A 26,035-nucleotide genomic window follows, 5' to 3' on the forward strand; every position below is an offset into this window, starting at 1 on the left:
TGTTCTAAAGGATGAGAAGACATTACCTAGACAGAGGATAGGAAGTGAAGACAACAGCATGGAGAACATGCCCGAGGGCAGCAAAGAGCTAGTGTTTGAAGTTGAAGGATTCCAGTGTGGTGTAGGCCAGTCAGTAAGGAGGGCAGAGGTAGGTGACGCTCCTTGTAGAGTGTGGGTCACATTATGTGGACCCTGGTGAGACACAGAGAGGTTTTGCTTTTATTCTAAATATGGTTTTTATCTATTGAAAAATTTAAGTAGAGGTTCTAAGTAGATGACAGGCTGTGTGTTCAGTATGAAAAGCAGTTTAAGTCTGCGAGTGACTTGTTAAGATAGCCTGATTCAAATGGAGTTTGTAAATGATATCCCCTTGATTTTAAAACATTCTGACAGACTTTAGCTTTTATTTTTTAATAGAAGGTAAGTTTTATATGTATAGTTATTGGGCCAGAAAAGTGATGTGATAAAATATTGTTAGTATCCCTCTGCTTCCTTATTCTGGAATTATGGTTATAGTATAATAGCAAATGCCATGTGATTGATAGGCATACACACGTACATGCTCATGCCCTCACTAATCTAATCTTATAAGACATCTATGAAATAAATATTTCTTTATTTAGAGATCAGAAATATTTTATGGTGATTGCCAGGGGTTGGAGGGTGAATGGAGATTGAGGAGGGTCTAGGGGGGAATACATGGTGATAGGGACTTGACTTGGGTGGTGAACACACATTTGTGCACCTGAAAATTGTATATTTTTAAATCCCTGTCAGCCCAATAAACTAATAAAAAGGACAAAAAAAAGAGATTTAAAAAAATTTTCAGAATCACATGTATTAAGCAAGATAATACATGTGATTTGTTCCCCATTTATCACCATTTATTCCCCCCTAGACCCTCCTCAATCTCCATTCACCCTGCAACCCCTGGCAATCACCATAAAATATTTCTGATCTCTAAATAAAGAAATATTTATTTCATAGATGTCTTATAAGATTAGATTAGTGAGGGCATGAGCATGTACGTGTGTATGCCTATCAATCACCTTTTCAGAATCACATGTATTAGGCAATGATAACCATAATTCCAGAATAAGGAAGCAGAGGGATACTAACAATATTTTATCACATCACTTTTCTGGCCCAATAACTATACATATAAAACTTACCTTCTATTAAAAAATAAAAGCTAAAGTCTGTCAGAATGTTTTAAAATCAAGGGGATATCATTTACAAACTCCATTTGAATCAGGCTATCTTAACAAGTCACTCGCAGACTTAAACTGCTTTTCATACTGAACACACAGCCTGTCATCTACTTAGAACCGCTACTTAAATTTTTCAATAGATAAAAACCATATTTAGAATAAAAGCAAAATCTGTCTGTGTCTCATCAGGGTCCACATAATGTGACCCACACTCTACAAGGAGCTTCACCTACCTCTGCCCTCCTTACTGACTGGGCTACACCACACTGGAATCCTTCAACTTCAAACACTAGCTCTTTGCTGCCCTCGGGCATGTTCTCCATGCTGTTGTCTTCACTTCCTATCCTCTGTCTAGGTAATGTCTTCTCATCCTTTAGAACAATTTAAAAACCAGTTTTCCAGAGCAACTTCCCTTGAATATTCTAACTAAATAGATCCCCTTCCTCGTCTTGGCATTATCTCCCAGGATACCCTTCCTGTTTCCTTCAAGCACTGATGTGGTTTGTATGTATTTGTTGTTTACTTGTTTATTGTCTGTCTCAGTGTGGAGAGGGTATTCACTGTTGTACTCCTTGTATACAACATCCTGTCCCATATTCAATAAATATTTTTGGAGCATCAAAGTTAAGATATGAAATTGCATTGATATGTTATTTCTGTGAACAGAGCATTTCCTAGAGCATGCAGATCTGGAGCTTATGCTCTGGTCACACAGTGTTTTCTTAGCATCTCTACTTATTTCAATGTATTTTTAATTTTGTTTTATATTTACTTATTTTTTAATTTATCTTTACTGTTAAACGTATTACAGATGTCCCCTTTTTTATATTTAGATCCACATAGAAGTGATTCAAACTAAAAAAAATGAAATGAAACAACAACTTAAAATTCAAAATCAAAGATCTGCTGGACATGTATTTTAAAGGCATATTGGTTCTGGGCTTTATTTTTATTTTTATTTTTTATAAGATTTCTAAGTGATTCTGATTCACACCAACATTTGGGAACGTCTCCTTTAGTGTGCATAGTCCTGTTACATGTCTACCACATCTGTGAAATTGCATCCGATCTAACCCTTTGTCTAATCCACTCCTGAGTATCTTACCCCCTTAGGTACTTTCAGACTTGGATATTTAATGAGTACATAATACATTTATTATCCCCACTCTTTTATCTCTTGTTCTGCTCTAGATGAGGCTTTGTTCTTTTAAGCTGCTATGATTCTGCCATCCTGGGTTTATAATATAATTAGGAATAAGGAATATAAGGTAGCATTTATATAGTTATCTATTCTATTTCAGTAATTATTTTAAAATAAAACTAATAAGGAAGCAAAATTTTAAAATTAATTTGTAACCTTGTAAGAATAAATTTTGTTATGAGTAAATGTCAATTTCAAAGTTTGTGACTATTTGTTGTCTTGCTCTATAGGTTTATATATTGCTTTTAATTGTTAATGTCTTAAAAAACAAATGAACTAATTCTTTCCCTTGAGAGACAAATTTTGCATGCATGCAATCGTGTACAATTAAGAATTTTTATATAGTCCATTGACAATGCCACAACCCCATTTACTTCTTATCCTTAACTAGTTTTCTCCATTAAGACATTGTATGGCATGAACATATGCAGAAAACATGTAGTTTATTATATAGTAAAAACAAATCTGCTATATTAAGTTTATATTCTAACATATATTTTCCAATTATACTTATCAATGTTCAAATCCCTTCTATAAACAGTCAATGTGGTACTAGGAAGAAATATTGGTAACATTTCAGACATTTATTGATACTTGAATATACATCCAGGAATAAATCTATAAACACTTTATTTAGACTTGACTTTATCCTCTTTATTTAAAAGTAAATTGTACATAATTTTTTTCTGATAATCTTTCAGAACTTATTTTTTCCTTAATGGGTGTGTGAATATTAAATTAAATTTTGTTTTATATACAAAGTATAATCCTTATACTCCTGATAAGAAAACTGTCTCCTACCCTGTTTGCCAAATTTGAGCTAAGGGGGTGGTTCTCATAAAATAGACAAAAATGAAGCTATTTTATTTGTGGTCTAAGTGACCTGCGACACTTTGAAGATAACCCCTCAAAACTCTCTTTCCATTTAGATCGTAAATGTGAAGTTTGGTGATATGGTTGCCTTATTTTAATAAATATTAGCAATCTTTATTCAGATACATTCATCAATGCTATTCATGTTTTTCCTGAGGTTGATATCACTTCTTTAATGCTGAGGAAAAATCACAAGTGTACTTTCCTTATCTGACAACTGCGTTAGGGAAGTGAGAGGGTCCTAGCCTAACATTTTCCACAGGTGAGATGGTTTAGAATGTCCAGTGAAGAAAAAGAAATTCACTTTAAAAATAATAATCTCTACATTTGTTACTTAAACACAGTAAATCATGCTAAATCTTAAACATATTTGAGAGTTTCACCTGCTACTCGGTTAGTAGTTTTAGACAGCCAGCCTACCATGTTGAACAATAAGCTACTCTGCTGTAAATGAAACAGTTCTTGTCTCCCTTCTGTGCTCCAGTTCACACTGTGATGGGATTTTGATGTTCCTAGATATCCGTGGAATACAGGAGTTTCTGGACAGAGTATCTCAGCAGGGGATGGATGTTGCACTTCAAAAGGTAGAAAACAACATCAATAAAATGATCACCACTCTCTTTGATACCATGAGAATCGAGGAATTGAATCGCTATCGAGACACTCTTAGGAGAGCCATCCTCATTATGAATCCCGCCACAGCCAAATCCTTCATTACTGAGGTAAGAAAACTCGTCAGGGGGTGGGGGCAGGGTGTTAAAATTAAATGCATTGGAATAGATCCCACAGAGAAGTTGAAAGTTAAGAGCAGCGAGAGGGAATTAAGTACACAACTCTCATCAGCACTAATGGAGGTTAGCACAGTGAATTCCCAGCTCATTGCATTTACCCGGTACTGTCCAGTTAATTGCTGAAAATTTTTGCATTTATATATATATTTAGGCACAGAACCAGGATGGTTTTAGAAATCTGATGGGGGTGTAAAAGTGCCATTGACCTGAATTGTACTGTCCAGTTAATTGCTGAGAATGTTTGCATTCATATATATATTTAGGCACAGAGCCAGGATGGTTTTAAAAAATCTGATGGGGGTGTAAAAGTGCCATTGACCTGAATGAATCTAATAAATTCACTAATGAATTCAAAAGTGCAAAGTTCTCTAACTAACCCTTAAATTCATTTGCAAGTTAAAATTTTATTTCTGAGAAAAGATTTACTTGAATCAGGCTTTTGTTGCCTGGCAATGATTACTTTTACAAAAACATATAGCAAATTTACCTCTGCTCTGTGAACTCTGTACTGACAAATAATTAACACTGTATGAAACTGCAAAGTAATGACCACTATACACTTTATGATGCTGCATCCTCAAAAAATTTATTGTATCTGTTCATTTGGCTGGAAGCTTAGAAACTTTTGTCAAAATACAATTAAGGCTTTTTATTGATTGATGTAACATCTCTGTGTTCTAAAATGCTTACTATTGCCTTGCAAAGGATTATTTTCAAGTCATTTTTGCCTTGCTTCAAGTTTTTGGTTTTATATAGTGCTAGATAGGGCCACGACATTACATACTTTCAGATGGGTTTTATTATTAGTGTTTTTTATTTGGGTGACATTATTTGAGTAATACTTTTTCTCACTTCTCTATTATGCTTTCTTTAATTCCCAAAGCACTGGTATAAATCCTCCAAATTAAGAATGTGTTAGAAGTTCTATGACACTCTATATAATTGGTATCAAGGAACTGAAGCAGAATATAAATCACTAAGAAGAATAAAACTTTTTGGAAAATATCAATACTGTCTTTTTTAATTTTAATAGAGAAATTCGTTGTGCAGCTTACGGATAAACACAGAACTTTAAGCTTTTTCTAGTCTTGCAAATTGAACAACTAGACTTTTCCACAATAGAAAGAATATTTCCCATTTGACAGGAGTTGGTTCTTTCCTTTAAGAAACACAAAGTCTGCTATAAGTTTGAAGAGAAATACACAACAACATGTAATATAACTTGGAATCTTAAAATTAAATAAATCAGGTTGAAGCTTCTGTGGTCATTTTTGGCTGGGGCGATCAGAGAGGGCTTCATTAAGAAGGCACATTTGAACTGGACTTAGTGTCTGGAGTAGAAATTCACAAAAGAAATGTGGGATGTAATAAATACCAGTCTATCTCAGCCACTTTCTGGTGATGTTGTATTGGCAAATTACTTAACATTTCTGAGCCTCAGTTTTGTCATCAGTAAAATGGGAATAATATATTGACTAAAATATATTAATATGGATTAATGAGCTATCCTAAGATATGCCCTAGAAAAGAGGGGATGGAGCCTTTTACATAGGGGGAGGCAAGTAGATAGAGATGAGGCAACTTATGAGGAAGAGCAAGCCTGGGGAGAAGGTGAAGAAGTCTATGTTGGCCATGTTGAATATGTTATTTAATCCTCAGAGTTTTCCCTCATGTTCAAGTAAATATATATGCAGTAAATATTTGGATACATGATTCAAATGCTGAAGAGAGTTCAGGTCCTAAGACAGACATATATATTTAAAGCACTGTGGTGTGTAAAGAAACGGTAGATCAGGTAAGGGGAAGGGCACAATTGAAGGCCAGGCACAGGCAGGGAAATAAGATCTAGCAGAGGAAACCAAGAAAAACCTAAGCAGTAGGGGGAAAGCAAAGTAGAAAAAAAGTGCGAAAGAAAAATGTTGTACAAAGCAAAGGAGAAAATAATATCAATGTGATATTGCTGACGAATTGTCCAGTAAAATAAGGGCTGAAAGTGTATTAGATGAAAAACCCAGAAGTCTAGTTATTTAGCAATAACAAGTTCATTTGTGAGTTAGAAAAGAAGACAGATTTCTGTGTTGAGTGGTGGATGTGTGGTGACAAAAGGAAAACAGTGAACATTAACCAAAAAGTGCGATGAAAATAGCCAGAAAGAGCTAGGGTAATAGAAAAGTCTACCGATGAGAGATTTCTCGGCATAGAGTGCCTTTAAACGCTTGCATGTGGAAGAAATCTCTGAAGGGGAATTTATAAAGAATAAACTAGAAAGAGCTATAAATAATATCTCAGGGAAGCTCTACTAATTTTGCGAAGTGTAAAAAACTATGCAGGGAAGGGGTAAATGATAGTCTAAAAGGTAGGGGGAGCCTGGCCAGTGTGGGTCAGTGGTTGAGTGTTGACCTATGAAGTAGGAGGTCACAGTTCGATTCCTGGTGAAGGGCACATGCCCTGATTGCAGGCTCTATCCCCAGGAGGGGTCGTGCAGAAGGCAGCTGATCACTGATTCTCTGTTATCATTGATATTTCTATCTCTTTCTCCCTCTCCCTTTCTTTCTGAAACCAATAAAAAATATTTTTAATAAATTTTAAAGGTGAGTGGGGGGACCTAGATAATGATATGTTATTGGTTTGAAGTAACTGCAGCCGTGGGCAAACTACGGCCCGCGGGCCGGATCCAGCCCGTTTGAAATGAATAAAACTAAAAAAAAAAAAGACCATACCCTTTTATGTAATGATGTTTACTTTGAATTTATATTAGTTCACACAAACACTCCATCCATGCTTTTGTTCCGGCCCTCCGGTCCAGTTTAAGAACTCATTGTGGCCCTCGAGTCAAAAAGTTTGCCCACCCCTGATAGAGCAAAGTGTAGTGTAGCTATTAGAGTTAAGCATTTTAGAATGGAAACTCAAAAAAAGATATTTGTATTGAGGAGCCAAAGGTTCCTAAGAATGGCAGAGAATAGAGAGAGATTGCAAAGGGTCATGGAGGGAATTAACAGAATTTGATATGTTGACTACTTGAGAAGTTTGGTGATAAAAGTAAAAATAAATTATAGATAATGTTTTTAAAGTTGAATATCAGAAACAGGAAAAGTTGATTTTTGTTAGTAAAAAACTGAAGCTCTTTTGCACAGGTCTTAATAAGGCAACCAGAGAGGGATTAATTGATGAGGCTGGAACCCAGAATGTTAGACCTCATGAAGCTCTATCAGAGAAGGGCTGCCCATGACCAATAACCAAAAATTGCTGTTTCAAGATTGATAAAATGAGTCCAGACTTTATTCAAGTAATTGTATTGGAACATCTTTGTATTATTGATAATTTCAACTAATATGATATTGACTTGTATTGTGACCACGGCCCTCTATCCTTGATTCTGAACGTTGATTCTTATAATAACCTATTTCTATCTTTGTTCTCAAACACATGAAATCCATGTTTGTGGTTTTCCTGAGAGATTCCTCTCCCTTCCTCTATCCAGCCACCATTTTTCCCCCACTCACTAGTCTTTCACAATCACTGATTTTATGTGTCCAAACTGTGGACTAAGTTTATTCTACAGACTCGAGCAGTGAAGTAGGAATGCCAGAAAGAATGTGAACCCTCTTCCTTCCTCATCTTAAGCTGGCCATACTGTCCTCTGACATATATAGTGGTTCCTGTTTCTCAATTAGCTGTTCTCAAACTCATCTCATGCCTTCTAGAAGCATTTCGCCATGTAGGGAATAGGTTGACCCCTTCAGTACTACCAACAATTCATTCAAAAAGCAAGCAGCATGGAGCTCAAAAGGCAGGCATCACCTAAAGATTGAGCAAATGGGACATTGCCATTCAATTGGAGGTAGTACTAGATTTTGTGTGTGTTAGTGTGTGGTCCTTGCTCTAGGATGATAATGCCAAGAATAGTTGCTCCATTTTACCCTCAAAAGTCCACTTGGGTCTTCCAAAGAGAATTCTACTTTTTTTTTTTTGCATAAGTATGAATATCAGCTTTTAGGAACATGATTTATGAGACTGTGTTAGAAGGACCTGTAAAAATCAACAAACACTTAAGTAGAGTTGATCCATCTTATTTACTGATTCTGTATTTGAAAATTCACATACCCCTTAAAATTTATTTGTAACTGTAAACTCAACACTGGAGATGCTTTCATGATCATTCACAGAAATGTGCAGAACTAAAAAATTTGAATTACCAACAGCCCATACTCCCTGATAAGATCAAATCTATGCTCTGAATTCTTATTTCAGCTCTCATATTATAAATGTATCCTTTTTGAAGCCTATATAGTGTCCTTTTGCATTTGTTGTGCCTTTTGTTGGTGATTTCACTGTGTGAAATGGCCTCCAAGTGTAGGTCTGAAGTGCCATCCGTCTTCCAATACACAAGCAGGCTGTGATGCCTCTTACTGAGAAAGTACATGTGCTAGATAAGATTCATTTGGGCCTTAGTTTAGTGCCCTTGGCCATGAGTTCAATGTTAATGACTCAAGATGCTATTATTTGAATGTTTGTATCCCCTGCAAATCCATATGTTGTAATCTTTTGCTTAATGTGATAGTATCAGGAGGTGGGGCCTTTGTGGGTGCTTAAAGCATGAGGGTAAAGTCTTCATAAATAAGATTAGTGCTATTCTAAAAATAAAGAGATTCCATAGAGCTCCCTAGCCCCTCCCCTCCCACCAAGTAAAAATATAAGGAGAAGTGTGCAACCAGAGGGCCCTGTTGACACCTTGATCTTGAACTTCTAGCCTTTAGAACTGTGGTAAATTATTTTTTGTTGTTTTAAACTACCCAATCTGTAGCATTTTATTATAGCAGCCAGAGGAATTGAAACACAACTTCCTCTCTCTCTCTCTCTCTCTCTCTCTCTCCTTCCCTCCCTCCCTCTCTCTCCAAAGAAACCAAACCCTGTGCTTTCCGAATTGACAAATTGATTGTACTCCCCTCCTTTTCAGCTCCTGATCTCACTTCTGCCCTCCATTTGACTTGGTGTTTGCAAGTATCAAAATGTCAGCAGGATAGAAGGCTCTTTGCTCTCCCCCTTTCAATGATATCTAGTCTAAGGCTCCTTCTACCTTCTTCATCAGATACCACTGCTTCAACTTATTTTTTTTCAGTAATTTATTTTAAAACACTTTTGTTATAGTCTTTACCTTTGTCCCTCATGGTTATTGGTTTATTCAGTCCGTTGTATTCTGTTGGGGTTTTGGGTTGCTCCCTTTAACCTTCTTGAATCAGAAGTTCCAGAATGTTCTTTCAGATTTTTAGATATTTAAACTAAAAAAGCATAAAGTACATTTAAGAACCACTGCTGCAATTTTTAGGAAATAATATATTGAATCCTGTCATTTTAGATTTGGAAAGTATATCGTGTAACATTTTGTTCAAATTTACAGTCATAAAAATTAAAGGTGTCTCTAGATCTAATCAGTAGTGCTCTCTAACTTCCTGTGGCATCGTTCTACTCCTTTGCAGCAAATGCTGACAGTGGATGGTAGGGGCCACTCACAGTGTGAAACTGGTAAAGTAAGTTGTCAGCAGGTCAAAGGGGGTACATCACTGTTGGTTCCTAAGAGAAGTATTTGTAGAAATTACTTAGATTATATGATGGATAGAAAGGCAAGTGAAGCTAGAAAGAAACTGATGGATTGGGATAATAGGAAAGATAGAGGAACTACAGGTTATGAGGAGGGCAGTGACAGTCAGGTTCAGTAAGCATCTAAGAGAGGAAGAGATGGAGGGAGAAATTGTGGTCAAAAAGGGGGAATAGTGAAATTTCCACCTTTACTGCTTCCTATAATTTGTAAGTTGGCATGGAAAGTTGTTGAAATATTCAAGGGACGTATTAACTTAAAAGTCAAAAGTTTAAGGTTTAAAAACAAAATTACTCACTTAGCATTGTCATTTAATTTCTAAGGGGCAAAATGGGCATATCAATTCTGTTTCTATCTTTTTTTTCTGTCCCTGGAGCAATTATGTGGCATTGAGTTAATTATGCTCCCTTTGAAGTCTTAGAAATTTAATACATGTCTATAGAGAGTGCTCCACCTCTCATTCAAGAGTTTCAAAGCTTTAAGAAAAACAGTGCAGTTTTGTGCAGCTGAGTAAATCAACTGCTGTTATATTGGTAGAAAATTGTTAACACAGTGTACCTATAAGTGTCCTTGAAATGAATATGGTGAAACAGGGGTGCTCACATGGTTTGATTTAAATATACATTGGGACGGCATTTTGAAAAACAGTATTTTTTTTACATAGGAAAAATGTTGTTTTGGATTCTATGTAAGTTATACCATTTTCAGAAAGGATGCAAATATCGTATATAAATTGGTCATAGCTTTTAGTTTGCAGGTTTGAAATGAGAAAAACGATTATTTAAAAACAGGAGGTTTTATTACTCAGATAATAATGAATATAATTTTCCATTTGCATTTTTTCAAGTTTTCAGAAAGGAATCTTACTGTTACATCAAAGTCTTTGGTTCTGCAATAAGAAAAGTGTATTAATTCTTATTCCTTAAACACACTGTATGCAATAACAGAGAACTTCAATCTTGTCAAACAACAAAAAGGCAAAGTTACTTACCTTGAATATGTAAGCAGCTTGGCAGAAATAAGCCTTTAGGAAGGAATATGAAACAAGTGACAGTATCTTGTCTCCATGGATGAAGAAAGATTCCTTGTCATCAAAAGGGTACCTTGAGTATTCAAGTTACTGTGATGGGTATTTAATAGCTACTTAAGTAACTCAATTGTTACCAAAAAGGACTTATTTGGAGACATTATGGAATGCAAAGTTTTTAATACGAGGCCAGCATAATGATAGTTTAAAAAGAAATATATGACAATATTTTTCCCCACAATGCAGCCATTGCACAAAGGTTTCTCTAATAATAGCATGTTTATAAATGACTGCTGTGCATTTCTAAAGTAAACTTTTTATTGGAATATGATATACATAAGAATAGTGTATTTATTATGTGTACAACTCAACTAATTTCCACGCACATGTAGGAAAAACATCATTCATTTTTGTTGCTCCAAAATAGTTCATTGTATGATAAGCCACAGTTTCTATAACTTATGTTGATTGTTTTTCCAGTTTTGCCTATTACAAATAGTGGTTCTATGCACATCTCTTTTTGTATGTATGTATTTTGGTTGAGTGGATACCTATGAATGGAATTTCTATCTCAAGAGTTATGCATAAGATATGCTATTTATTAATGCTAACTAATAGCCAGTTTTCAAAACTGTTGATACTAATTTGGTTTCTTATTACTAGCAACTGGAAATATTTCAATTTTCTAATATCTCACCAATACTTATTATTTTTTATCTTCATTTTATTTATACCTGTAGGTATGTATTAAATTCATATTTTGTTCTCAGTTTGCATTTTTGTGATAAATTATTTTTGTGTATGTATTGATTTTTTGATATTTTCTTTTATGGAGTGCCTAGTCAAGTCATTTTTCTTTTTTTCATGGTTTGTATGAGTTCTATATATATTAATGGTAAGAGTCAATTGCCAAATGAATCTATTTTAAATACCTTCTCCCATTGTTTGTTGTTTCATTCTATAAGTAGTGGACTTTGATGAACATAAATTCCTATTTATAATGTAGTTCAAGTTATTAATATGTTTTCTTTATAGTTAGAACCTTTTGTGTGTTTTTAAAAGAAAGCTTCCTCTTCCAAGATCATGAAACATACGCCATGTCTTTTCCAAAATTTTTATTTTTTATTTTTAACTAGAGGCCCGGTGCAGGAATTTGTGCACGTGTGGGGTCTCTCGGGGTGGCCTGAGGGGATCGGGCCAAAACCCACAGTCCAAGGCCACCTGCAGCTCCAACCTGCCGCTCCCGCTCATCCTGACCCCACTGTGCCTGCCGCAGGCTCGAGCCCAATCAGACCCAATCAGAAGAGGCTCACGCTGCTGCAGCAGCTCTCACCAGCCTTGAGCCCTGTGTCGGGTGCCCTCCCAAGGGGAGTGGCCTGTGGGATTGGGCAGAAACCATCTGTAGGATATCCCCTGAGGGGTCCCGGATTGTCAGAGGGTGCAGGCCAGGCCGAGGGACCCCAACAGTGCATAATCAGGGCCGGAAAGGGACCACGGGCGGGCTCCAGGGCGTGTCCAGCCCATCTCCCTCAGTCCCAGGACCCCAACAGTGCACAATCAGGGCCGGAAAGGGACCACAGGCGGGGCCAGGGCGTGTCCAGCCCATCTCCCTCAGTCCCAATTGGCCAGACCCCAGCAGCAAGCTAACCTACAGGTTGGAGCGTCTGCCCCCTGGTGGTCAGTGCATGTCATAGTGAGCTGTTGAGTGGCCTTAGCATATCATTAGCATATTATGCTTTGATTGGTTGAACAGTTGACCTGTCACTGGACAACCAGACACTTAGCATAGTAGGCTTTTATTATATAGGATATGTTGTCTGATGTCCTTTTCTTTTTTTTTTCAAATATATTTTATTGATTTTTTACAGAGAGGAAGGGAGAGGGATAGAGAGTTAGAAACATCGATGAAAGAGAAACATTGATCAGCTGCCTCCTGCACACCTCCCACTGGGGATGTGCCCACAACCAAGGTACATACCCTTGACAGGAATTGAACCTGGAACATTTCAGTCCACAGGCCGACGCTCTATCCACTGAGCCAAACCAGTTAGGGCTGTTGTTCATTTCAACACAGGATCAGTGTTTCTTACATGGAAAATAATGTTAAAAGTTTCTACCACCAATGAATAAAATGGTAGGTAGATTTGAAAGTATAAGACCATTCATTACTCCTGTACAGCCTCTTGTATCTATGTTGCATTTTTTTTTCTCTCTAACATGAGCACATGATTTTGGAGAGAATGAAAGACTATATTGATGATTTCACTGAAATAAAAATATTTCTATGATCCCGTGGTTACAAAAGTTAATGGTGTTGGATTCTATAATAAAATTTGTAACACTGTCTAAGGGCCTAATAATATGGATCATCAAGTAGGAGCTAGGAACCACTTACTCAAAAATTTAACTGCTTTATATGGATACTAAAGGCCTGCTGCATGAATTCGTGCATGGGTGGTGTCTGGGTGGCCCACCCCAATCGGGGCCGATTGGGCTGGGCCAGCCAGGGGGAGGGGCTGCAGATAGTTGGCAGGCCAGCCCTGCCCCCTGGTCGAACTCCCAGTTGAACTCCAGGTCGAGGGGACAATATTCATATTAGCCTTTTATTATATAGGATGCTTTTTTACAATACATGGAATTCTATGAGAAAAATAATTTTAATTTAACTGCACTTGAAAAAAAATCTCTAACAGGCAACATTCATTCCTGACTCACTTGATGTTTTCTTATGTCACAGTTATCAATTATTGAACTGCTTTCGAATCTGAGTTTTTGTTTTCCTTTAGTATTGTATTGAATTTGAAAGGCAGCTCTGTTAATAGCCAACCCAAAGCTTTGGAAATTTTTGCAAATGAGAAAGTCTCAAATTTATTTTACTTTCCTCTTGATCAAAATCATGTATGACAGCTATTGCCTCTGGTAATGAGGCCTGAAAAAGCAACAAGCTATTCTTTTCTTTTTTTAAATTAAATTTATTGGGGTGACATTGGTAAATATGATCTTATAGGTTTCAGGTGTGGGTTTCTATGTTACAAGATCTCTATATTGTACTGTGTGCCCACCACCCAAAGTCAAATCTTCTCTAGTCACCATATATTAGGATTCCCTTCACCCCAACCCCCTTGCCTCTGGCAACTACCACACGCTATTTGTGTTCAGGAGTTTCTGTTTTATATCTCAGATATGAGTGCAATCATATAGTTCTTAGCCTTTTCTGACTGACTTATTTTGCTTAGCATAATGTTTTCAAGGTCCATCCATGTTGTTGCGGATGGTGCTATTTCATCCTTTCTTATGTCTGAGTAGTATTCCATTATGTATATGTACCACATCTTCTTTAGCCAATCCTCTATCACAAGACATTTTGATTGTTTCCATGTCTTGCCACAATAAATAATGCTTCAATGAACCTAGATGTGAACATATCTTTGTGAATACATTTTTAAGTTTTTGGGGTATATACCCAGGACAGAGATTGCTGGGTTGTATGGTAGCTCTATTCCTATTTTTTGAGGAATTGCCAGACTGTTTTCCATTGTAATTGTGCCAGTCTGCATTCTCACCAGCAGTGAATCGCCAGACAGCTTTCCATTGTGGTTGTGCCAGTCTATATTCCCACCCTTTTTTTCAACAACCTCTCCAATACTTTTTATTGCTTGTCTTGTTAATAATAGCCACTCTAACAGATGTGAGGTGGTGCTGGTGAAACTGGAAAGCCATATACAAAAGAATGAAATGATCATAGGCTTTGTTTTTCTGATTGGAACTCTATTGAGCTCTCAGAAAGTTCTCCTGAAGATGGGTATGAGGCAGATAATTAGGTTCCAATGAGTTTAAACTTCCAAATAAGACAGATTCAACTCACCTCTCTCCTCTGACCACCAATTTGGGATACTGATGTTGTTGGACAGTTTGCTTCTAACTAATTCTAATAGTCTAAAGTTCATTTAACAGTTTTTGCCTTTGTATTATCTAATTTGCTAGGGTTTTTTTCTATTAGGTTTTTGAATGGGTTCAACATTTTCACTCTATTCATTGATTAAAACAAAGTTAAATAAGAAAATACCCAAACAAAAGTGAGAATTGTACTCTTATTTGAAATATAAAATCACAATTGCTTTAACCTTCAAGACAAGAGAATTGAAGTCCTTCTCTAATTCATTATTCATTTATTCATTCATTCAGACAGCATGTTTAAAGCTATTTTGTGCAAGGCAATGTGGAAAGTGTTGCTAGGAATACAATCATGAATGATACATGGTTTTAGCCCCCAAGGAATATGCAGACTAATAAGGAAAGGTTGTAAACATAAAATGAAAAATAATAAAACCAGAAGAAAGGAAACAGTTAAGTTATTCTCTTCAACTTCCAAAGGGAAATTGAAAATAAAGAAAACATAGTTGCTACCTAAATTTAATCAAATAAAGTGTGTAGATTATGTGTAAGACTACCAATATCTATAAGTAAACCAAAATTTTATTTCTTATGGGGTAACAGAGAAGTCTTGGCTCCTTCAAAAAATTCTTACTATAACTTGCTTTAGTCTTATCAAAGCAAGTCTAGAATATGCATGAATCTAACAGTGATTAAATTTACATTATTTTTCCCTCTACTAAGTTATATTCACAAAACAAAAACAAAGGAATTAATTACAATAGTCCTAATGATAAATTTGAAGATTAGAATTTGACAGTGTTTGTCTATTACTGACTTAGAAAAGAAAGACATCAGCCTGGCCAATGTGACTCAGTAGTTGAGTGTCAATCTATGAAGGTCACAGTTTGATTCCCCGTCAGGTCACATGCCTGAGTTGCGGGTCCTCAATCCCACATGTGAGGTGTGCAGGAAGCAACCAATCAATGATTCTCTCTCAACACTGATGTTTCTTTCCCTCTGCCTTCCTCTTTGAAATCAATAAATATATATGTTTTTTTTAAAGATATCAGATATAGAAGCAAGGACATCACAACATAGAAAGGTGTTCTCTTTAGCATGCCAGGCATAATTTATCGGGCCTTAGCATGGTCTTTGTGAAAAAAATTTTAAAATTATGCACCTCCTTCTTTGTGCTTTTCAGGCTAGGATAATGGTTTCCCTGTATTTTAAGCACTAGGGAGGTATGTATGCATCATATAAATAAGTTAGCAATTTAATTAATATGCCAATTTCTAGTAAATTTGGTTAGTATGTAAATAGCAAATACGTGCTATAAGTACCATTAGTTTCCATTTCCAGACCGAAACATGGATCGTTGCACTCTGCCCTGCTGTTCCAGGCAGCCATGGCAAATGGATCTTAGTTAGCAATGGAGTCTAAATCTATTTGCCAACCTCAGTTACTGTGATCCAGTCTTCCAGACTTAATCAATTCCTTAAATGCTTACTGACAAAATCAATATTTTATATTTGTAGAGGACCAGTTTTCAGGCATAGTCACCCCATGAAGTTTTGTTGAAAAGTTAGCTGGTACCCTATGTTATAATTCTATCCATACTTTTTCTCACTGTAATATAGATAATATGAATGAAATGAACTGTTTAAAGAAAATTAAGAAAGTCCATTTGATTTTCCTAGCAAACCCTATTTTAACAGAGTACACAAAACTGTAGCGTAAGAGGAATAAACAGTTAAATTTACATATATCCACCCAACACTAAAATTGTATGATCATATGGGTCCATTAATTTCAAATACCAACTCCTTTAAAAACAGATATTGTTTGATGAGGCAACATTTATGTCAATACTTGAAACTCATATTTAGAATTTGGATTTAAGGAAATATGGTACAAGGGCATCCATCCATGAATGAAGGGAAGCATGAAATAAAGATAGTGATCTGGAAATTCATAAGGAGCAGGATGAGACAGGAGACATGGGCTATCTAAAGTAAAATTTTAGGATGCAAAGTCAGGTAGTTAAGGTGGTACCAGATTGGTAGGTGAAAACTTTGAAAGTCAAACCTAAAGAAGGATACAGATAGCAATGGCAGCATGAACATAGAATTTGGATTCATTTATTACCTAAATAGCTGTGTAGCCCTGACCAACCCTCTTAAAATCATGCAGCTTTATTTTCCTCATCTATAAGATGGAGTAATTCCTGATTACAGAGTTTATTTTGAAGACTCTATTTGGTAAGTATATACAATGCATAGAATAATGTTCATGCCTCATAACAATTTGAAAGTTTTAGTTGTACAAATTTTTATAACTGTAGAACAGGCTAAAGAAGAAAATGTAAATGATATTTGAATTAATAATATTGGGAATTGACTGGACGAGTGTAATGACATTGAGAAGTGGACAACAGAGCCGGATCCCATGTTTCAAGACTGAGTTTCAAGGAAGTTAATGTTTTCAAATCAGAAACATAAAAAGGTGAGCAGGTTCTGAAATAACATGATAAATGCAGTTTTAGTCATAAATTTGATGTTATTCTGGAACATCTAGATTCAGACATGAATCACATGGGTGGAAATGAAGGACTGGAACCCAGCAGTCTCAGGAAAAGCTATTGTATTTGTCAATGAGGTGATCATTAGTGACCTTTGAAAAACATTTTATTAATATAGTGTGAAGAAAAACAGATAGTAATGAAATTAATATAGAGGTTGTTATCAAATAAGCAGATTAAGAGTAGGTAGCTCTTTCAAGTTTAGAAGCAAAACAAGGGTCAGAGAATACTGTATCTTGGGAAGAAACCTGTTTCAAGGAAGACATTTCTAAGTGAGATCAGATGGAAAGGGAGAAATTGGAGATGCAAGATACAGAAAAAGAGTCAATGCAGAATCATTGAAAATAAGTAGTGTCAGTTTTATAAATAGCTTATATGTGAATGGGAGAGAGAAGCAAAGTAAGAAAAGATAAAAGTACAGAGAATTTTGAAGGTAACCTGGGGCACAATTGCACTTTGATAGAATGCACTTATAGTAGAATCAGTGGATTCTAATTCATTTTTTTTCTGTGAGTGCTTAGTGTACTATATGGAGAACCAGGGAGGAAAAATGAAGTAAAAAAAAAAAAAAAGATGTTTCATCCAAGGAGAGAAACTAATTTAAAAAGTAATTTATATGCATATGTGCATAATCCATGGACACAGACAATAGTTCGGTGAAGACCTGGGGAGAGTGGAAAAAGGGGGACATCTGCAATACTTGCAGCAATAAAGATTTTTTTAAAGTAACTATAGAAGGACCTGGCTGCCTCTGGGGACCATAATGCAGATGACATAAGACATGCTGGGAAGCAACTGATTTCCAGCAAGAAACCTACTTTTAAATGCTAGTTACCAGCTTTAAGGGAAAAAAAGTTCAAAACTTTTCTTATATTTTGTTTATATCTACATAGTTAGGTCTAGACTAGAGGATTTTTAGAAATTATATTAACTGGATTAATACTTTAGATATAAGCAAAAGTGTGTTTACATAAAACAAAAATTTCTCAGCCTTGGCACTATTGACAATTTGGACCAGACAGTTCTTTGTTGTGGAGGCTGTCCTGTGCGTTGTAATATGTCTAAAAGAATCCCTGCCTCTACCCATTAGACAACAGTGTCAATTTTTAAAAAAGCACCAGATATTGGCAAATTTTCCCATCAGTGGTGGTGGATTAAAATAATCACTGGTTGATAGTCACTGATTTATAACTGTTCAATGTTTGAAACACTGAAATTGATTCTCATGGAGTTTTTCTTGCTGGCATTTGCATTTCACTATTCCCCTAATATCAACTAGACAAGATTTATTGGATTTTTTTCAAGTATTGACACTATGCTAATCACTCTCTGTTATCTTGTATAATCCTCAAAAAAATCCAATGAGTTAGATATCATTGTAGTATCTTCATTCTACAGATAAAAAGTTAAAAGAATGATGTATATGCATTTATCTGGATTTATGTCCTAGATTAAATAGATTATTTGCATTTTGTTTTTTTGCTCATTTATTCATTCTTTTCCAAGCGGTTTTACTATTTTTCTAGTGATGCTCATCATGAATTCCTTTTTTGGGGAGAGTATAATTGGTTTCTACTTAATACTTACCTCTTTTGAACATGCCATCTGGGGCAAATCAGTCCGCCTGATATGTTTAGCGCAAAATGAAAGAAAAGTAAAAAAAAAAAATCAGTTAATTTTATAAACTAATAAGGCATAACTAATTGGTGGCAAAATATCTGAGTTGGTTCTGAACATTGTAAAGTAGTTGCCATAGGCAACAACTAATATTTATTGAATTTTCCTTATGTGCCAGACATATTAACATGTTAAATCCTCACACCAAAACTATGAAGTAAGTGCAGCATTTAGCCCCATTTTACAAAAAAAGAAAAATGAGACTCAAAGAGGTTGTGAAATCATCCCCAGGTCACACAGCAAGTAATAGCAAAGCCAAGTCTAGACAATAGTTAACGGGTGTGCTACGCTAAATTATCGCAATAGGTATGCAACAGGTGTGAAAAAAATCATCCTAACTTTTTATTCCTGACTCAAAAGTAGCTTGTTTTGCCTATTCCCATTAAATCATTTTTAAGGAGAGTACCCTGAGGTGAGCTAGTCCAAAATTCCTGAAGATCATTATGGTTGGTCAGTGTGATCAGCCCATCTGTGTTTGTGGTTACCAAAGTTAGCCCCCTACCTAACCACAGAGATCTGGAGATGGAGCCTCTATCTCCCTCCATTATTATTCAAAGTGATGCTCCCAGGTCTTGGTTGTGAAACTGGCAAGAGGCTGGGAGAACATTTACAGCTCAAAGGGGCAGAGAAAGAATTTACCAGTGCAAGTGTTCTGAGGTAAACGCTCTATAAAAAGGGAAGTCAAGGACCTAGAGTCAGAAAGAAACTTACCTAAGCTTAGATCCCATGCCAGAACCTTAATCATAACTTCTGGGATGGAGCATAGGCTTTGGTATTCTAGAAAACATCCTCGGGTGACTGATGGAAGGTGCAGATAAGTTTAAGAAACACGACTGCTTCTCAAGCTTTAATGTGCATACTAATCTGGAGATATTGTTAAAATGCAAATTCTGATTCTGTAATATGAAGCTGAGATTTTGTATTTTTAACTAGCTCCCAGATCACATTGGAGAGGAACAGAAAGTTATATTGGCCTGCACTGCTATAGATCTTAAATTTATATCTAAAAACCCTCTGTCTGAATTTTAGAATTATTGCCATTAGGAGAAAGTAAAAATTTGGTAACAGATGTTGCCTAATAATATAAATAACTGTTCAGTATAAGTCACTGAGGAGTTTAATACGCATTTAATACATATATATATAAACTGTAACAGGCATTTTTCAGCCCCCCTGCCAGAGGCACATTAGTTGTTGAAGTAATAATAATAATAATAATAATAATAATGGTTCTTTTCTGACAATCTCACTAGCTGAAGTGTTGAAATACTGGTTCTCTCTAGAGTGCAAAATCCTTAGGGTCTTTCAAAACCTACCATTTCCTTTTGTTGCTGGTGAAAATAGGTCTTTCCTATTGTCAGTGTCACCAAAGGAGGAATGCACAAGGCCAAAGTGGTAAGGGATTATAACTTTACTAGAAGCCCGATGTACAAAATTTGTGCACTCGGGGAGGTCCCTCAGCCCAGCCTGTGCCCTCTTGCAGCCCTTGGGGGATATCCAACTGAAAGCTTAGGCCTGTTCCCCACAGGGCTCACCAGCTGTGAGCCGGCTTCTGGCTGAGTGGCGCTCCCCCTGTGGAAGCACACTGACCACCAGGGGGCAGCTCCTGCATTGAGCGTCTGCCCCTTGGTGGTCAGTGTGCATCATAGAGACCAGTTGTTCCACTGTCATGCCAAAATCAGCTCTCCAACATCTCCAGAGGGGTCCTGGATTGTGAGAAGGCGCAGACCAGGCCAAGGGACCCCTCTGGTGCATGATCAGGGCCGGGGAGGAACACAAGAGGTTGGCCAGCCAGGGAGGGACCACAAGAGGGCTCCAGGGCATGTCCGGCTCATCTCGCTCAGTCCCGATTGGCCCGACCCCAGCAGCAAGCTAACTTCCTGGTTGGAGCATTTTCCCCCTGGTGGTCAGTGCACATCATAATGACTGGCAACTGGTTGACTATCAGCCCCCTGGTGATCAGTGCACATCATAGTGAGCAGTTGAGCGCCTTAGCATATCATTAGCATATTATGCTTTGATTGGTTGAATGGATGACTGGACACTTAGCATATTAGGCTTTTATTATATAGGATTACAGATGGGATGAGCCCCAAAATGACTCCAGCACCCATGGACCAGTAGTCAGAGATTTTAAAGGACTCTAAGTGGGCTTTTTCTAGGTAGAGAATTCTCTAGGCAGTCCAGATTCTGGAAAGCTCCAGAGGGGAGAACTAACAGTTTTAGCAAGTGGAATGGTACCTAAGTGAAAGGGAATGTCCCTTGTGAAGTGACCTAAAGGTCAGTTCCCAGAGGAGGAGGTATCGATTCAATTATTTGATCAAATCTAACAGTGATGCTGCAAGAAAAGAATTTCAAAGGGCACATGAGTGGGAGAAGTTTAAGCATAGTGGTAAGATTTATTGGGGTGAAAAGAAGTAATATGCCCTTGGGGATGTAGACAGTGTGCAGGGTCCAGTAGCAACTGCTCTAAAATCTTTGATAATCCTCCATATATTTTCTTGGTTTTCAAGAACAAGCCAGCTTGTCATTCAAACTATCCAGTCTACTGCCTTCGTTTTCCTGGGTTTGTGCTGGGCTTTCCCCAGACCAATCCCTTTCCTGGATCTTCCAGGGTTTCATGCCCTTACCCTATTGGATCCTCTTCCCAGATTTTCCCAGGCTAGATTCCTCCCATTTTTGTTACCATGTTGGCTCCCACTGCACATGCCCCATAATTTTGCCTCCTCATCTGGTTTTTACTGCACATGCATTTACTTTCCAGCAAAGGAATCTCACCCTTACTGTTTTACCCTCCCCTGTAATCCCAGCTAAAGGGCTGGGTTGTCCCCTAAGGAGGTTTGAAAACCAATTCTACCTGCCTGCTTGAGAATTAGCATCCATTTGACCAAGGATATGGCTGTCCCCTAGGGAGTCTGTGAATGCAACAGCTTCCTAGTTAATCAGGCTTAATGCCTAATTCTATTTGACCCTTTCCTTTATTAATAAATAGCTAGCTACCTACGTGTGGGAACCATACCAGAGTCGCTGGATGCTCAAGGCTAATTAGAGTGTGAAAGGCCTTATCTACAACACCGGATGGCCAAGGCCACTCTGAGCATGGGAATGTTAATCAGGGTGTCCAAGGACTATGCAGGTGCACAGCAAGGGCACTATTTGGCAAGAAGCCTCTTTTGTCTAAGTGGTATAATACATGTTACAGATCAGCCAGTGTGTGAGAGAGAGAGGCTAGAGAGAGGCTCCTGAGGCTGCTTAGGGGAGAGCTCAGGTGCCCCTACTATGTAAAGCAATAGGTCTAGAGGCAGCATGTAGCTGCTTACTGAGGCTGTGGATATAGAGCAGGGGTGGGCAAACTTTTTGACTCGAGGGCCACAATGGGTTCTTAAACTGGACCGGAGGGCCGGAACAAAAGCATGGATGGAGTGTTTGTGTGAACTAATATAAATTCAAAGTAAACATCATTACATAAAAGGGTACGGTCTTTTTTTTTTTTAGTTTTATTCATTTCAAAGGGGACCGGATCCGGCCCGTGGGCCGTAGTTTGCCCACGGCTGGTAGAGAAGCTACTTCTGCTTTCTGAAAAGATGTATTTGTTCATCAGCCAGTGTGTGGCTGCCTGTTTGGGCTATTGGGAAGAACTGTTTTGTCTGATAGCTCCTTGTTAGTAATGGCTATATGGCCACTAGTTCCTGCAATAAAGACTCATTCTTATATACTCACAACTTCTCATGGCTTCTTCGTCAGATACTCAGCATCCAAGAAGGTCCAGCCCCTGGCAGAGGGGCTTGGCCCCGAAGTGTAACGTAGCAGGGCAGGATTCAGAAGAATATGGACTCAGAGCAGCTGTGCTCTGACACTATGCTAACACTTTCACCTTTCCACAAAGATTCTGGTATCAGTGTTCTTATATTGATGACCCAGTTGCTCCAAATGTAACTTGGGGACTGTTGCTGATGCCAGAAAAATTCACAAATCACTCTCACGTCAGGCTATTGCTCATATCATTGTCCAGGGCCTCCTCGACACAGCAAAATGTCTCTTCCGGCCCAATAGCATTCTCAGGCATCTCAACACTAACCCTTACTCCCCCAAACATTGAGCCCACAGTTGAATCAAAAGTATTAGTATATTCTGTTCCCTTAGTTTGATGGAAAGACTCTGGGGGTCTGGTATTTATTTTACCTCTTTTTTGGTTTGTTTGCTTGTTTGTTGTTGCAACTCATTTCTATGTGGTGTTTAACTTTCAGATACATGGAGCATAACAGGGTGTCCTTAGAGCAATGCCTTCAATTAGACCAGCGGTTCTCAACCTGTGGGTCGCGACCCCTTTGGCGGTCGAACGGCCCTTTCACAGGGGTCGCCTAAGACCATCCTGCAGATCAGATATTTACATTATGATTCATAACAAGTAGCAGCATTACAGTTATGAAGTAGCAACACAAATAATTTTATGGTTGGGTCACAACATGAGGAACTGTATTTAAAGGGCCAGAAGGTTGAGAACCACTGAATTAGACCCAAAGGTTAGAAACACCAAGTTAGTGGTGCTGCATTTCATATAATGTTCAGTGAGGTTGAAGGTTGGACCATATTCCCTAGAAGATGAAAGGACCTAACTTAGGCATCTAGTTGTCAGCCCCAAATGTCCAGGTATTTTACCTTTTAATTAAACAGCTTAAGCAAATGGACCATTGTGTTTCCACCTTGGCAGCCTTTCAGACATAAAGTTGCATAGCTGAGGTAGCTAAATCTAAGCCATGCTAGGGACCTCAATACAAACCAAAATTGCTCCTTAAAATGTTAATACACTCTGAACACAATAATCACTTCATATTCACTCTGAAAGAAAAGAATTTCAACAGTAATAGAAGAAACAAAAAATAAAAAAGAGGCTCTAAATTTTTCTACAGATTATTTCAGGTTTCCCAGCTTTGATTAATGGACACATATATATTTTTTTTAATTTGGGATCTTTTAAGCCAATTACCACCATTCATATCATTATTGTTCTTATTTGTTAAATTTTAAGCTTCATGGGTCTGATTCTTTTTTAAAATATATATATTTTTTTATTGTTTCAGAGAGGAAAGGAGAGGGAGAGAGAGATAGAAACATCTATGATGAGAGAGAATCATTGACTGGCTGCCTCCTACATGCCCCACAGTAGGGATAGAGCCCACAACCCAGGCATGTGCCTTGACTGGGAATCAGACTGTGACCTCCTGATTCATAGGTCAATGCTCAACCACTGAGCCATGCCGGCCAGACATGGGAGAGGTTCTTTACTCAACTTTAAATCCCATGGTATATGCAACCTAATATATTGCATTTAGCAGGCTCTAAATAAATTGTAAATTTTTAAAATGAAAATTTCCCTGGAGAGTGATAATTTTAGTTACTTGGTTTTGAGGTTTTAGACATTTTACAACAGATTTGAATAAGAACCAAGTCATAAATATCAAGATGAATGAAACATTTTTTTTCTTTTCTAATTACATCCTTTCCCTCTTTCAATATATGAGAGTATTTGCTTCATGATGAATTCGACCTTCAAATCAACTGAATTCTAACTAACCAATAATTTCTTGAAGCATAACAGAAAGTAAAGATTTCTCCTCAACAGTGACCCCTCCTCTGCTTAGACTGTCTACTCTTGATTATTTGTGTGGATTTCTAGAATTCCATGAAGAGATTAAATGAAACAACATTTTAAAAATCCAGTCTGGTCTCTTAATATTTTTCAATTTTAAAAATAGCTGGTAAAAACATGAGTGTATTTATTTATGTTAAATATTGTTTTAATTATCCAAGTTAAGAACCAGCTAGGTTCAAAATTAGCATAGGATATACAATTAGAGACAACCAGTTCTCATCTCAGAACAAGTAATCCTTGTTTTGTTCTGAAGGGAAGGGAAAAAAAATGTTTCCTCTATCCACCTAGGTTCAATAACTCGGGCCCCCGAGTGTCAAACTGGTAAAAGAGAGATTAACGGAAAGAAAAAAACCCACAAAATAGACTTAATTACAAACTTCAGATGAAGCAAAATATATCGTTTTATTCTTGTAGGTTCTTGTCAAGGGGCCAGTAAGAGAAGACAGATTAACGAGAGAAAAACAAAACAGAAGTTTATTAATATGTATATGTCATATGTACTTGGGAGAAATGCAGGGATGACTAACTCAAAAAATTGGCTGGAACTGGTGCTTAAATACCATCTTCACCTAAAACAGAGGAAGAGAATATGGGGGAGGTAAATTATGGGAAAGTAACAAGGAAAATACAGTAAACAAATGGGTTTGCTATGCAGATTGAAGCTGGTACTTTCTCCAGTGAGAAGCATCACTTGTGATGTATGTCATCCTTCTCTTCTTGATGCAGAGATGCGACCCAGGAGAACTGTAGGGCTCATATCCCATCCCCAAGGATGACAGTAGGAGAGAGGCTACACAAAGAAAAACAGGTTGGGGCTTCTGGGAGGGGCGGTATAAGAAGGTGACTAGGACAGTAAGGTAAATCAGGGTTGTTTGTTAAAGTTCCTTTTGCAGATTTAAGTCAGAGTCTTCTCTATTGATAAGAATTATTAGGTGTCATCCTTTTCTTTCTGGCACAAGAGAGAGGGACACCGTCACAAATGCAAATTTTTTAATAAATGTAAATTTCCTTTTCAAAAGGGAAACTTATGCTCCCTTTTTAGAGCTTTTTCAACATCTCCTACTCCTCAATTGCCTTCAACTAAAAATAATCCTTATGCCAAAGTGGCATACTTGGGGGTGGCATATTCTGTTCCTCTTCAGTTTTTTGTGTTGTTTTTTTTTCCTTCATGGGCAACTAGAGCTGAAATCTAGGAGTGTCAGCTGTTTGCTTGGACAGGGCCTCGGAGAACAGCATTGCCCTGTGCTGTTATATTCACTGTCTATCCCAGGCACTTACTTGTTCTTTAGTTATTTATAACCCAGTCACTTGATAAGCAAACAAATAAACATAAACTGTGAAAATTGGCTGGAACCGAACCTGCAACAAAATGGTAAAATGTAATTTAAATACATATCAGGAAAGTGTGGCCAGACTGAAGGGTCCCCATTTCCTTCGCGCACTACGGCCCAAAAGGACTCAAAGAGGGGTTTGCAGCAAAGAAAGTAAGGGCTTATTTTTAGGAAGCAGAGCAGCCCTGGAGACACAGGTAAGATTATGCTAAAGACCTGGC

At 37.3% G+C, this 26,035-nt stretch overlaps 1 protein-coding gene across 1 annotated transcript in view; it reads left to right on the forward strand.

Moving 5' to 3' along the window:
* Positions 1-26,035, forward strand: part of LOC102256632 (glutamate receptor ionotropic, delta-2) — an 841,284-nt gene that overhangs the window by 683,048 nt on the left and 132,201 nt on the right. The window contains exon 4 of the mRNA XM_005857866.2: positions 3,802-4,007. Coding sequence (XP_005857928.2) covers positions 3,802-4,007 — 206 coding nt within the window. The remainder of the gene's footprint in view (positions 1-3,801; positions 4,008-26,035) is intronic.

The sequence above is a fragment of the Myotis brandtii genome, unplaced genomic scaffold, assembly GCF_000412655.1.
Source record: "Myotis brandtii unplaced genomic scaffold, ASM41265v1 scaffold1141, whole genome shotgun sequence".
In the NCBI taxonomy this organism is placed as follows: domain Eukaryota; kingdom Metazoa; phylum Chordata; class Mammalia; order Chiroptera; family Vespertilionidae; genus Myotis; species Myotis brandtii.